At 44.6% G+C, this 13,801-nt stretch overlaps 1 protein-coding gene across 2 annotated transcripts; it reads left to right on the forward strand.

The window, feature by feature from the left end:
- On the forward strand, nucleotides 1-8,777 carry plcxd1.1 (phosphatidylinositol-specific phospholipase C, X domain containing 1, tandem duplicate 1). 2 transcript variants are annotated; one of them, XM_023155604.3, is made up of 7 exons: nucleotides 1-195; nucleotides 398-514; nucleotides 3,712-3,854; nucleotides 4,082-4,210; nucleotides 6,359-6,514; nucleotides 6,989-7,172; nucleotides 7,262-8,777. In XM_023155604.3, exons 2-7 carry the CDS (start codon nucleotides 406-408, stop codon nucleotides 7,504-7,506), a joined length of 966 nt encoding a protein of 321 aa, XP_023011372.1. In that variant the 5' UTR covers nucleotides 1-195; nucleotides 398-405; the 3' UTR covers nucleotides 7,507-8,777. The 2 variants fall into 2 exon arrangements, with proteins under 2 accessions (XP_023011372.1, XP_004557071.1); XM_004557014.4 differs by having other exon boundaries at nucleotides 401-514.
- Nucleotides 8,778-13,801: the final 5,024 nt, after the last annotated feature.

Raw genomic sequence — 13,801 nt, forward strand, 5'->3', positions numbered from 1 at the left:
CGCGCGGTCACGGCTCACCGGTAACAGACAGAGATCTGCTGCGGAGGATCCCAGCTTTCTCCGCGTGTCAGTCACACATGCTTAATGTGCCGCTCCGGTCATGACTCGTGCACGCGCTCTCAGACCGGCGGCTCGTGGCCTTTGTCAGCGGGCTCTGCTCGCGTAAGCGGATCTGAGACACAGAGGGACGATCAGGTGAGGAGGGCTGACTGCAGCACACACACATAAACACACAGGCACGCGCAAGTTTACTGCTGTGAAACAGCGCAGTGCACGCACCTGCTCACTTTCACTTTATTAAACATTAATAACACAATGTAATCAGTGAACCTGTGTGTGTGTGTGTGTGTGTGTGTGTGTGTGTGTGTGTGTGTGTGTGTGTGTGTGTGTGTGTCAGCAGCAGTGATGTCCGGGCTGAGTGAGCCCAGCCTGATGGAGCTGCCCATGGAGAGTTGGATGTCTCGCCTGCCATGTGCGCTGTGGGATGTCCCGCTGTTCCACCTGGCCATCCCAGGTAGGCCTGGTGTTGGGGGCAGATGGTGCTGATGGTGTGATGGGACCTGAATCAGTTTGTTCTGTCTTATTGTCTCTGGTTTATTGATGATTCTCTGACTGTGAGGACGTGATGAACGCATTGTGTCCACATTTCACACACACACACAGTTCACCTGCTGCTCTCACAGTCAGAGATTCACCTGTTCATTCATTTATCAGCCTCTTCATGTTTTCTGCCTGATTGAACTGTTTCCTATTGAACTACAATTTTATTATGTGTCTCTTATCTTATCTCAGGAAAGTGGTAATTAAAATAACCAATGACAGAAATCTGAGATCAAACAGCAGACTCAGTAAGAAAGGAAAGATTGGAGCGATAAAGGAAATGTGCTGCAAGGAGACCAAGAAAAGCCAAATGCAGATTTGTGTGTTTGCATTTCTGTTTGTTATGCAGCATGTCTTATTGTCGTCTTAGTGAGTGGCTTTATTTCTTGACCCACAAGTACAAACCCAGAAAAGCTCCAACAAAGTCAGACGCTGAGTAAAACATAAAGAAAGGCGCATTTTCTTCACTGTAGAACAGAAAAAACTGTTTTGAATCAGTGAGTGATTGTGGATACAGTTTACGAAAAAAAAAGAAAAGAAAAGGGAAACACAAAAACAGGTTACATTGAATACAAAACAGAACGTTTTATGTTAGCACATAGGTAAAGAAAAAGAAAACAAACAAACAAACAAACATAAACAGAAAAAGACAACCCAGGAGGGGCGATTGATACTAACAAACCCTTTTCTTACAAACCACGCAGAAGTTAGCTGCAACACCACTGAGCTTCACATTCCCATTAACACGGACACACATTGGACCTCTATGGAATAAGCAAATCAGTTAGTCAGCAGAAACATCCTTAAATTAAAGGTTAGAGAGGTTTGTCAGAAAAAGACCCCAGATTTAATCAAATGTACCCTTTTGGTTCTGGATGGAGCAGTGGATCTTTTCAAGACTAAGACACGACATGAGATCAGTTTCCTCTTTGTCTTGGTCCATTTTAAAGAGGAGGCAGTGCCGTTTCTCCATCATGGTCACACGTGGCTTCGTGTCGGAGTGACGGAGCTGTAGCTGCATGTGTGGACGGCATGCCGAGCTGCTTGAAGACACTGGTTTCTGGAAGTGTTCCTGAGCCGTGCACAGATTTATCACAGAGCAGTGTTTCTGCTGAAGGTTACAGTCATCAGCCTGCGCACAGAGATTCCCCCAGATCCTCCGAGTGTGCTGATGATGTCATGTTGTGTAGATGATGAGATGTTCACAGCGAGGACTGCGATTCTGAAACAGGTTGTGAACCTCTGAGAAGCTCCGCATCTCTGAGATGATCTTTTTCTACCTGATCACGTGACCGACCTGCTGCCAGCTCACTTTTGATCTTCTCTTTAGCACCGCTGACTTTCACACGCTTTTGTTGCTCGATCCCAACTTAAAGGGCACGTCGCCCCCGCCAAATTCCACATGAGCTCGGATTTGTCACGAGCAGTAAAATGAAAATTCATTTTCTCAGTTACATTTTCCTGGTTTTATTGAACATTTGAAATATCTGTCAGAGAAACAGGAACAGCGGCTTTAACAAGGATCATACATGTGCTGACTCGGTCGTTTCAGCTGCTAAAAATGGTTGATTAATAAATGAAGACATTGATGAAGCACCTTTTTACACACACGTGCCAAAAACAGTATTTATTGTGTGACTTTAAAGGTTTTGGGCTCAGTTTGGGGGTTGGAGAAGCTCCAGATCCACAGCTTCATACACTCAACAAAAATATAAACGCAACACCTTTGTTACTGCTCCCATTCCCCATGGGATGGACGTAGAGACCTAAAATTCATTCCAGATACACAATATAACCATCCCTCCCAAACAGTGGTCACAAATCAGTCCAAATGTGTGGTAGTGGGCACATCTGCTATATTGAGATAATCCATCCCACCTCACAGGTGTGCCACATCAGGATGCTGATCTGACATCATGAGTAGTGCACAGGTGTACCTCAGACTGCCCACAACAAAAGGCCACCCTGGAATGTGCAGTTTTTTGTGCTATTGGGGGTCTGGGGACCCAGAACCGGTCAGTATCTGGTGTGACCACCATTTGCCTCATGCAGTGCAACACATCGTCGCATGGAGTCTATCAGATTGTCAATTGTGGCCTGTGGAATGTTGGTCCACTCCACTTCAATGGCTGTGCGAGGTTGTTGGATATTCGTGGGAACTGGTACACGCTGTCGTATACGCCGGTCAAGCACATCCCGAACATGCTCAATGGGTGACATGTCCGGTGAGTATGCTGGCCATGCAAGAACTGGGACATTCTCAGCTGCCGTCTGCCCTGAACAATGTGAACCATGATTCATCCGTGAAGCGCACACCTCTCCAACGTGCCAGACGCCATCGAATGTGAGCATTTTCCCACACAAGTCTGTTACGGCGACGAGCTGGAGTCAGGTCAAGACCCCGATGAGGACGACGGGCATGCAGTTGAGCGTCCCTGAGACGGTTTCTGACAGTTTGTGCAGAAATTGTTTGGTTGTGCAAACCAATTGTTCCAGCAGCTGTCTGGGTGGCTGGTCAGAGACGACCTTGGAGGTGAACCTGCTGGATGTGGAGGTCCTGGGCTGGTGTGGTTACACGAGGTCTGCGGTTGTGAGGCCGGTTGGATGTGCTGCCATATTCTCTGAAACGCCTGTGGAGACGGGTTATGGTTGAGAAATGAACATTCAATGCACGGGCGACAGATCTGGTTGACATTCCTGCTGTCAGCATGCCAATTGCACGCTCCCTCATTGCTTGTGGCATCTGTGGCATTTTGCTGTGAGACAAAACTGCACATTCCAGGGTGGCCTTTTGTTGTGGGCAGTCTGAGGTACACCTGTGCACTACTCATGATGTCAGATCAGCATCCTGATGTGGCACACCTGTGAGGTGGGATGGATTATCTCAATATAGCAGATGTGCCCACTACCACACATTTGGACTGATTTGTGACCACTGTTTGGGAGGGATGGTTATATTGTGTATCTGGAATGAATTTTAGGTCTCTACGTCCATCCCATGGGGAATGGGAGCAGTAACAAAGGTGTTGCGTTTATATTTTTGTTGAGTGTATGTGCAGGAAGTCTGTCAGGGCCAAGTGGAACATTCAGGATTATCTTTGTCCCTTTCAGGCAGCCATAATGCAATAACCTACTGCCTGGATACGGACGACAGGTCTCCCATCGACCTCATGCAGCCTGACATGCTGCAGAAGCTCGACAAATTCATGAAGCCCCTCATTCGTCCATTTGTGTACAAGTGGGCAAAAACCCAGGTAATACTTTTACAGCACTGTTCTGAAACAGCTGTCGCCTCAGGCGGATTACACTGTACAGTATCAGAGAGAAACCCAGCCATCCCACGATCCTCTACCAGCAGCTCACGGTGACAGTGGGGAGGAGGAGCACAATGTGATGACAGGCTGTAACTGTACCTGTGTTAGTCCTTCTTGTGTATAAAGCCGGACCTGCTGTGATGAGTTGTGTGTCCTCCATGTTTCAGGAGTGTTGTATAAAGCATCAGCTGGACTGTGGGGTGAGGTACTGCGACCTGAGGATTGCACACAGGCCCAACGACAGCTCCACACACCTGTACTTCTACCATGGCGTCTACACCACGCTTACTGTGGAGGTGACTCACAGCCCGGTCACACATATGCAAACAGATGCTAAATCCATGACAGGTTTAGATTTGGAATTCTGTGGGCTTCATGGTTATCCAGTCTGGCTTTTAGCTTTCTTCTTCACAGCTTACAGAGAAAGTTATGTTTCAATAGAGAGCAACAGAATATCAACCAAAAATCCAGAAACTCAGTTTGAAATAAGTATTTGATCCCCTACAGACGCCCACAGAATGGCTGTGTGGCCCACGTAGCACAATCACCCAGTCAGATACTCCTGATCTCAGCTCGGTGTGCGAATAAAGCACCGCTGTCCACAGACTGCAAGACCAAAGAGCTGTCACCGGATGTCAGGGGCAGGACTGCAGACCTGCACCAGGGTGACGGAGCGACAGGAGAGAAGGTGAAGCTGTCAGTGCGATTATTCAGAAATCTAAAGTGAGGATGATCCTGAGAAAGGTGGTGGGAGGAGCTTGTTAACGACAGTCACAGATGACACCGCAAGTAGCATGAAGTTTGCAGTGAACATGTGAATCACAAGCTTGACAGAAAGTGCTGAGTCGCGTTTTCAAATTCAAATTCAAATTTTATTTGTCACGTATACAGTCATACACAGTACGATATGTAGTGAAATGCTTGGACAACTGCTCGTGACCTAAAGAAAACAAAAAAGGAAAGGCTATGAATAAGATAGGAAATAAATATGAAAAATTAAAAAGGGTAAATTTAACTAGGAAGGAATAAAATATAAATTAAGGTTAAAAATGAAATAACTGTACAACACAAATTAGAATGAAGGGTAAATTTAACTGGGAAAGAATAAGATAAAATATATAAATTAAAGTTGAAAATAAAATAACTGTACAACAAAATACACAATACACAATATAGAACTATATAAGAATGTATGAAGAAATCTAAATATAAATAAATATATACACAATAACAGCAGCTGTACAAGTATTAACCGGAAATGAAGAATATAGTGACCAGTGTTGTGCAAAAACAATGTCCAGAATCTCCAGTGTGTGTGTAAGAACCATATGTGTGGGTCAGTACTGTGTGGTGGTGTGATTGAGAGACCGTATCGCCTGCGGGAAGAAGCTCCTCCTCAGTCTCTCTGTGTTGGTCTTCAGGGAGCGGAATCGCTTTCCTGACCTCAACAGAGAGAACAGTCTGTTGTTGGGATGGCTGAGGTCCTTCACGATCTTCCTGGCCTTAGTCCAGCACCGCCTGCTGTAGATTGAGTGCAGGTCAGGGAGCTCGGAGCTGATGGTGCGCTCAGCTGACCGCACAACCCTCTGTAGAGCTCGTCTGTCCTGCATGGTGCTGTTCCCGAACCAGGTTAAGATGTTTCCCGCCAGGATGCTCTCTATGGTGCACGAGTAAAAGTTCCTGAGCACCTTGGAGGGCAGTTGGAAGTCTCTCAAGCGTCTGAGGTGGTAGAGACGCTGTCGGGCCTTTTTCACCACGGTGTTGATGTGACAGGACCATGACAGGTCCTGCGTGATGTGAACTCCGAGGTATTTGAAGCTGTCCACTCTCTCCACTGGGCACTCGTTGATGACGGGGGTCTGGTAGTTCCTCTCCTGCTTAGTGCTGAAGTCCACGATCAGCTCCTTTGTCTTACTGACGTTTAGAAGGAGGTTGTTCCTCTGGCACCAGTTCCTTCAGGTAGGCCGTCTCGTTGTTATCAGAGATCCTGCTGCTTTCCTTTAATACGCGTTCACTCAATGACATGAAAACCAGTTTATACCTTTCAGGTTTGTTCTGCGTCTTTGGTTGATATTCTGTGATATTCTGTGATAACTTCCATAAGAGACAGACCGTCTTTGGAAGTGAGCACACACACACACACACACACACACACACACACACACACACACACACACACACACACACACACAGAGTAAGAGTATCCCTATGTTAATCTGAGTGTTCAGGGATTACTGCACACACACTGAGCTCATTTTTAGAAACTTTGACTATGTTTGACATGAGCAATCCCACACGCGTGTTTTAAAGCAGGAACAGAAAACAGCAGGACTACATCATTAGGAACAAAATGGCAGCAATAACACGTCAAATCAGCTGTGCACGTGGGCGGGATGAAGTTCATTTTGGTGTGTGAGGGTTGAGCTCGCCTGTGTCTCTGACAGACAGTGCTGACGGAGATCCGAGAGTGGCTGGACGCCCATCCCAAAGAGGTGGTCGTCCTCTCCTTCAGCCACTTCCTCGGCCTGAGCCAGGAGCTCCACGCGGTGCTGCTCACCACCATACGTACCGTGTTTGCCTCCAAACTCTGTCCCAAAAAGGTACGGATGCACTTCCTGTTTCCTGAAACATCTCATAGGTTTCTAACTGTAAGGGTGAAGCCGGCACAGAATCCCAAAGTATCCTGTTTTACAGATTTACAGCAGAGGTGCTGACAGGGCGCTCCTGTTAAATAGCTCACACTGGATGAACCCATTTCACGGCAGTCGCACACGCATCAGTCAGCCAGTGTCAGTATCAAACACCTGGACGTGACCACAGAGAGGATTCATCCATCCATTTATGCCTCCTCCAGTTTAGCTCCGCCCACAAAATGTGCAAACATTAAAACCGACTGTACACAAACTTCATATATCAAAAAAGTGGACTTCCATTAAGTGTACTTCTTTGACCTTTAACTCATATTAAAGAGCCTGGTGGGGTTTATTTAAACTTTTAGGGAGGATTATGGGAGCCGTGGTGATTGCATTACCTGGATTATTAAGGCGTTCACGGCTCTGATGTGTTGCTTTCAGGCTGAGGTCACTCTTCGTAAGCTCTGGGCTTCGGGCTACCAGGTGATCGCGTCCTACGAGCACAGCACGGAGCGCCGGCACACTGAGCTGTGGCCGGACATCCCATACTGGTGGGCCAACAAATGCAAAGCCGAGGCTCTGATTGATGAGTTTGAACGCATGAAGCAACAAAACAGGAGACCAGGTGACCTGCTGACGAGTCATGATGTCAGACAGGTGAGGATTAAACACATTCACCATCTGGATCTCACCGTGTGTGCGTGTGTGTTTCAGGAGGTTTCTTTGTGACGGGGATTAATCTGACGGAGGACCTGAAGTACATCTGCACCCACCCAACTGAGTCCCTGAAGGACCTGGTGATGTCCACGTACCCGACGCTGCTCGGCTGGGTCAAAGAGCAGACGCCCGGCGAGGAGGACGGCTCGCTGAACATCATCGCCGGCGACTTCGTCTCGGAGAGCTGCTTCGTGCCCACCGTCGTGGCGCTGAACCAGAAGCTTCTGAAGCGGTCCTCGTGACTGTAACAAGCGTGGCCTGAGGAGAACATGAACCACAGCATGAGAAGCACACAGACCTTTTTGTTAGCGGTGACACAATAATACTTGAATATTTGTTCAGACATGGACGTTTCAGCCTTTAAGCTGCTTGAAAACAGACGTTCTGGTATTTGGACCTGCACTGTTTGTTTACACTCACCTCATTATTTATGCAATGTTGGAGGCAGCGCCGTGGCCGGACTCACGTTACGCTGACCGGAGCAATAATTCTACAAATAATCCAGTGCGTAGGCTTTTTAGAGCGGGGTCGTGCTGCGTGAGATCGATCCGAACCCCTCACAGTCAGCTGCAACATGACCCTACCGTACAAGCGAGCCTTCACCTGCTCTCCCCTGTCCCACCTGCTGATATGAGCCTGAAATTTACCCAGGATGCACCTAAACTGTGACAGATCGTCACACTGTTGCTCACAGCTGCTCAGAGATGAGGAACAGAGTTCAGAGGTCTGCAGAGTTAAACTGAGTGGCATTAAACACCTGGTGTCTTCTGGATAAGAGCTGAAACATCTTCACAAAGTCGAACTGCTGCAGTCTGAAACACAGTTTAAATGTCCCAAAAGGTTGATTCTGTCCATCTGGAAGAAACAGCCCAGTGTTCATTCAGTGGGCTGGTTTCAGTCATTGTGCAGAGGTACTGTTTATAAGGTTGGAGACCTGCAGTCAGCTGAGACTGAAGAAGTCTCTAAACTCTCACTGAAGAAGGATGAGGACAAAACGTTTCTCCCACTGAAAGCATCCAGATGAACAGAATCAACTTTACTGGTATTTCTTTACCTGGATGACTGAGCATGTATCGAGATGCAGCTTAAATGTGTTTTCAGCCCTGACGGGTTCATGTGCACTTATGAAAGTAATCATGAGTGTAAAATATTCCCGGTATGAAGGTAAAGATATGTGTGGCATCAGTAAATAATCTGAAAGAATCAGCTTATTGTGAGGGGTCAGATGGGAGCTGCTGCTTGATTTTATTTTGAAATGACCCACGAATAAGCACAACGAATTCAGCGAGCACACGTGACTGTACTCTTTTATAATATTGTGTGTGCAATATTATTTCGTATTTAACCACAGAGAATGTAGAAGAGATTTGAAACTTATGCAAACTGCATGGAAAACATATTTGCATGAACACAGCCCCGACTGTTCTACTAAAGCCTGATTTAGCCAGTAGATTGAGGTTTTCCTCCCAATGATGCTGTGCCGCTGTGCCTGTGGACATGAGCTTTTCCAATAAACACAAGCATTTGTAAGAAAATCCTCTTTTTGTTCCCTGACTCATCAGCACAGTGTGAGAGGTTTTTCCCATTACAGCTGAACTCAGCCGGAGTGATCTGCCCTCTGCAGGGTTTCGCCAGCAGGGCGCAGTGTGACTGCTCTGTCTTTTCCTGACCACTTTCTGTGTCATGAGGTGAAGGAAAGGAGCACGGAGCTCAGAAAATCTGATATGTTTGTTACATCATTCATTTTTTCTTCCCCCTGCTGATCCCGTCCATCTCCTCTGGATCTCCTTTATTCAGGTTTCCTGTGACTGAAGTTCATCATCATCCTAAAAGCTGAAACACAGAGCTAATGCAAACTGAGTTACAGGCGCACGACATATAAGGAATGACACAAGTGACAGCTGTCATTGTAATCAGCTTGTGAATGGACGTGTGGCTTTAAAAGTACAATGATAGACGGAACCTTCAAAACCTTTAAAACTCTGAACTTTTCTTTTTGATAGAGCTTATACAGCAGGACAGTTAATCAAAAACACAGCAACAAGTCCACCTCTGATTCGCTGAAAGACTCTGAAAGACTAAATGAATGTTTTGGAGTCAAAGTCTGGACTTAAATCAAACTGAGCCGCTTCATTGTGACCTTAAACAGGCGTTCATGCTGGAAAATTCTCTAATGTGTCTGAATTAAAGCATTTCTGCAAAGAAGAGTGGGCTAAATTTCCTCCACAGTGACATGAAAGACTCACTGAAGGCATCACAAATACTTGGTGGTGGAACAGCCAGTTATCAGGTTTAGGGGCCGTTACTTTTGCACACAGGGCAGGTAGGTTTACATAACTTTCATCACTATCTTTGTCCAATATTCAAATTTGATGATCTGAAAAATGTAAATATGCAAAAACAGGACAAACTCATTCTTAGCAGTGGGAGGCAGATATCGGTATAATGCAGCCACAACTAGATCTCTGTTATTCTTTTTGATTGTCTCTGCTTGTGCTCAGCATAACAGATGTTAAAGCTGAGTGCATTAATCTAATGCACTCATGATTTTTTTTTTAAATATATATAATAGCTGGTAGAAAACACTCTAATCTTCTACTGCTACTAGTATCTACTACTACTGTATTTTTTCACTTAAAGAGTAAAAAATTGACTTAGTACTTCAACTACTTTGTCCTCTGAAGATCATGATGCTACCTGGAAAATGAAAGCTGTGGAAGCTGGTGAAAGCATACACTGTCAAACAAACACCCGTCCCACAGGTTTTTTCTGCCACTCCCTTATGATAAAACTTGGCTCCAACATGTTTTGAGTTTACACACGAGCTTACACATGAGCTTAAACATGAGCCCACAGATATATTTCCTGTCTCTGGTTCTTTGAGAGTTCAAATACTTTTTTCTCATGAGGTGGCCAATGAGTATTCTTACACCATTTTTCACAAAATCCCACAGCCTACCTTTAGGCCTTCATGTGCCTGAGGGGGTGGAGGCGGTACATAAACATCACAGCCACAGTTGGTTTCTTATGTCATGGTGGATTTCTTCCAAGGAACTAAAGACTCAACGGACACATTCTATATCAGTGATGTTCCTGAAGCCATGTGGCAATAACTGGGCGGTAAACCCACGCGTCTCCACTTGTACACCAACTGAAATGAAATGAACTGAATTGATGCAAGAGAGGAGATTCTGAGAATGAGCCAGCAGGCTGTAACTGAGTTCATGCTCATGGACAGTTCAGTTGCCTCCGCTGAATCGTTTATCCAGGTGTGTGTTAGAAAACGCCTGACAGAAATCAGCACAGGTATAAAACTGAACATACTGACTGACAGTTCAGTTCATATCTAAGCTTCTAACTTGGAAGACTGTGTTATAAATCTGTAGAAAAGAGAATTCCTGGAGAATCAGGAAGTGGACACACTTCAGTTTCTTATCACTGCAGAGCTGCCGAACTGAGTTTTTTTTTTTTAATTTAGGAGGAGGACAGAAGATGCAGTCTGTGTGGCTTCACTGAAGATGACAGTTATTCTATTTCAATACTTTATATTAACAGTCTCAGTTATTCAGAGACTGTCAGAGCTAGAACAACCAATCGTAGCTGCCAGACCTCGACTCTGGACGTGATTAAATATGACGCATTGCTCACTTGATTGATTTAAATGGTGTAACTGAAATCCTGGGGCCAGCTGTAATGTGGATCATGTTAAAACACCTCACTCATTATATTTCGCTTTTTGCCTCAGTAAAACAAATATATATTCATCTACAGGATTTTCCTTCCATATAAGACAGTTTGATGCAGATGTTTTTGTCACTTGATGATGGGTCAGTGTGCAGATGTTACACATGAACTTCAGCGTGAGCAGGAGAAGAGAGAGCTCCCACACCATCCTCTTCCTTTCAATAAGAAGCTAAGCTGTATTTCCACATTACTTTGCGATGTTGTGTTCCTTGTGTCTCACACAAAGAGCAGAAGGCACCCAGATTTGAATTAAACATGTGAAACTAGATCTTCAGTATAGTGTGAACAGGATGGTGCACAGACATCCCAAAGTCACCTGTTCACCAGTGGAGTCATAAAAGAGATCAACTGTTTCATACACTGCACTCTGAAACACGATATATGAGCCTTCTTTTTGCAAAGATGTGCTTGGGTTGAACGCTTTCACATGCAGACAAAGCTTTGAATTACATAACAGAAGGTTCTAATTTACAAAAATGTTCATCCACAGTGGAAGAAGACATGTATGACGAACTGTGGGACAACAATATAGAGACTGCTCAGGAGACACTTCAGAATCCATTTCTACAGCACGATTTCTTTGCATCTTCACTTAAAATTTAGAGCAGTGAATTTAGAGCTGACTGCTCATTCACAGGGGGTCGTCTCAGTGTTTCTGTATCAGTGTAGGGTCTTTGTAATACAAAGCACCTCAAGGTGACTACTGTTACAGAAATAATAAATGCTGTGTGTGTCTATGAAACATTAGCACACTGTGTACCTCGCATCTCTGCTTTACTGCTACTGACGTGCAGCTTCCTGTGATGGTGTCATCATTCAGTCAGTATAACCGCCTTTTACCATGCTGCTCTGCCATAGCTGTGGTTTAATTCTGCTAAACCACAATGTCTATGCTGAGTGCAGAACTGTGGAAATAACACAACACATTTGTTCTTGAATTCCCAGTTGAGGTGCTAAAATCACTACAACGTTATTTTAGGGACATAAATTGGAGCACAGTGTCATTGTTCAGCTGATGATCTGCAGTGCCTCTGCTTCTTCGTGCTCACCTGCAGGAGTCCCACAGTGACAGCTTTTCATGTCTGCAGGCGTGTCCTGCACAGCTTTTCCACCAGGCTGTGCTGTGGAATAAACATGGGTTTTCCCACAGTTAAAAAGGTTTGCTTCACTTTTGATTTCCACTGTGGCTGTGAACTGTTTAATCATTTATTTTAAAGTGAAATTAAACATTAGTTTAGCACATTTTATATTTATGAATGGCTTTGAATTAATTCAACACAGCTTTTACAATGATAAGAGATGCAGGTCTAATTTTTCGGTGCGTACTCTCTATACCCAGCGCCAATGATTTCACCAACGCCACAACACCAGGCTGGGTCGTGCTCGGATGTTAAAAGTTAATGCTTTACACTGAAAACCCATCTTACACACACATGCTACTAAATGAGAAACTTTAAGTTAAATGTTAACAGTCTGCAAGTCTTTGAAAAATCATCTGCAAATGATCCAAAACTACAGCAGCATAACTGAAGCCCCAGCATGAGCTGCACAAACTGGAATAAAAAGCCTGAAGGTGGCGATTTAAATTGTTTCACTCTGACACTGCTCCTCACACTCTGCAGCTTCACTCTTCCTTTTGTTCTTCCCACTACACCACAGGTGTTGAACTCCAGTTCTCGAGGGCCAGTGTCGTGAAACTTTTACAGGTGTCCTTGCTGCAATACACCTGAATAGAATTTGTAGGTCATTAGTTTAAAAAAAAAAAAAAACTCCTAAAACCACTTTTATTGCACCATGTTCATTCACTCTTGAGCTGCTGTAACATGAGTCAAATAGCTGAATTGCCACCCCTGAGAGGTGACCCCTGCACTACACCCAGTTTCCTGGTGTAAATAGCAGCCACCTCCACTTTACCGGTAACTGTGATTAAAAAATGTCATATCGACCATTTTTGTGCACACAGGCTAAATAATCATTTTAACAGTAGATGTTGTCATAAATAATTTTGTCATGTCTCAGAAATGCTGTCTGTATCCTGACACAAATTTGAGCGGTCGTTGTCATTCCAACGCATCTAACTACAACAAAGGTGGCCTTGGAGGCGGGAATATACCTACTGTGCCTTGTTTTATGCAGCTGTTTCCTCGTTGATGAGTTTAAAAGAGGAGATGCTGTCATGACTCATCGAGTGATGCCACTGACCAGCCAATCGGTGACATGCAGACTGACAACCACATGTTAGTACCTGCTCAGAACTCATTCTTGCTTGGAATCCGGCCCTGGAGCTAGGATACTAAAAAAGTACCAGGTACCAGGAACTATGACCTAATGGAAAACCGTGAAAACCGTGCTGAGTCGATCCGAGTAGGTATGAATGGAAAAGTGAGCGCCTCATGTCACTCATCACTCTTTAAACTTCAGTTTGATTTCTTGAGTGAATTCTCTGATGTGCCAAGTTACTTCATTCAGTGTTATTGACCCCAGAGAGTGGATTTTACTCAGGTCTGTCTGTGACATCAGAATCAGAATACTTCAATAATCCCTAAGGAAATTATATGGGTTACAATTGCTCCAAGACAGTAACAGTAACAGACTAAACTAATGAAATAATACAATATATTACAAAGTTTACAAATTGAAGAAATAGCACTAATATATACAAATCGCCAGTGTTGGGGAGTAACGGAATACATGTACCGCCGTTATGTATCTAGAATACAAAATATGAGTAACTATATTCCGTTACAGTTACAGTTTATTAGGGTGGTATTTAGAATACAGTTACTTTGTTGA

This window comes from Maylandia zebra, linkage group LG23 (genome assembly GCF_041146795.1).
Source record: "Maylandia zebra isolate NMK-2024a linkage group LG23, Mzebra_GT3a, whole genome shotgun sequence".
NCBI classification, from domain to species: domain Eukaryota; kingdom Metazoa; phylum Chordata; class Actinopteri; order Cichliformes; family Cichlidae; genus Maylandia; species Maylandia zebra.

Coding starts and splice junctions, on each gene's coding strand:
- plcxd1.1 (XM_023155604.3), top strand. CDS start 406: ATGTCCGGGCTGAGTGAGCCCAGCCTGATGGAGCTGCCCATGGAGAGT. Junction 515..3,711: donor GTTCCACCTGGCCATCCCAG/GTAGGCCTGGTG, acceptor TGTCCCTTTCAG/GCAGCCATAATGCAATAACC. Junction 7,173..7,261: donor GCAACAAAACAGGAGACCAG/GTGACCTGCTGA, acceptor TGTGTGTTTCAG/GAGGTTTCTTTGTGACGGGG.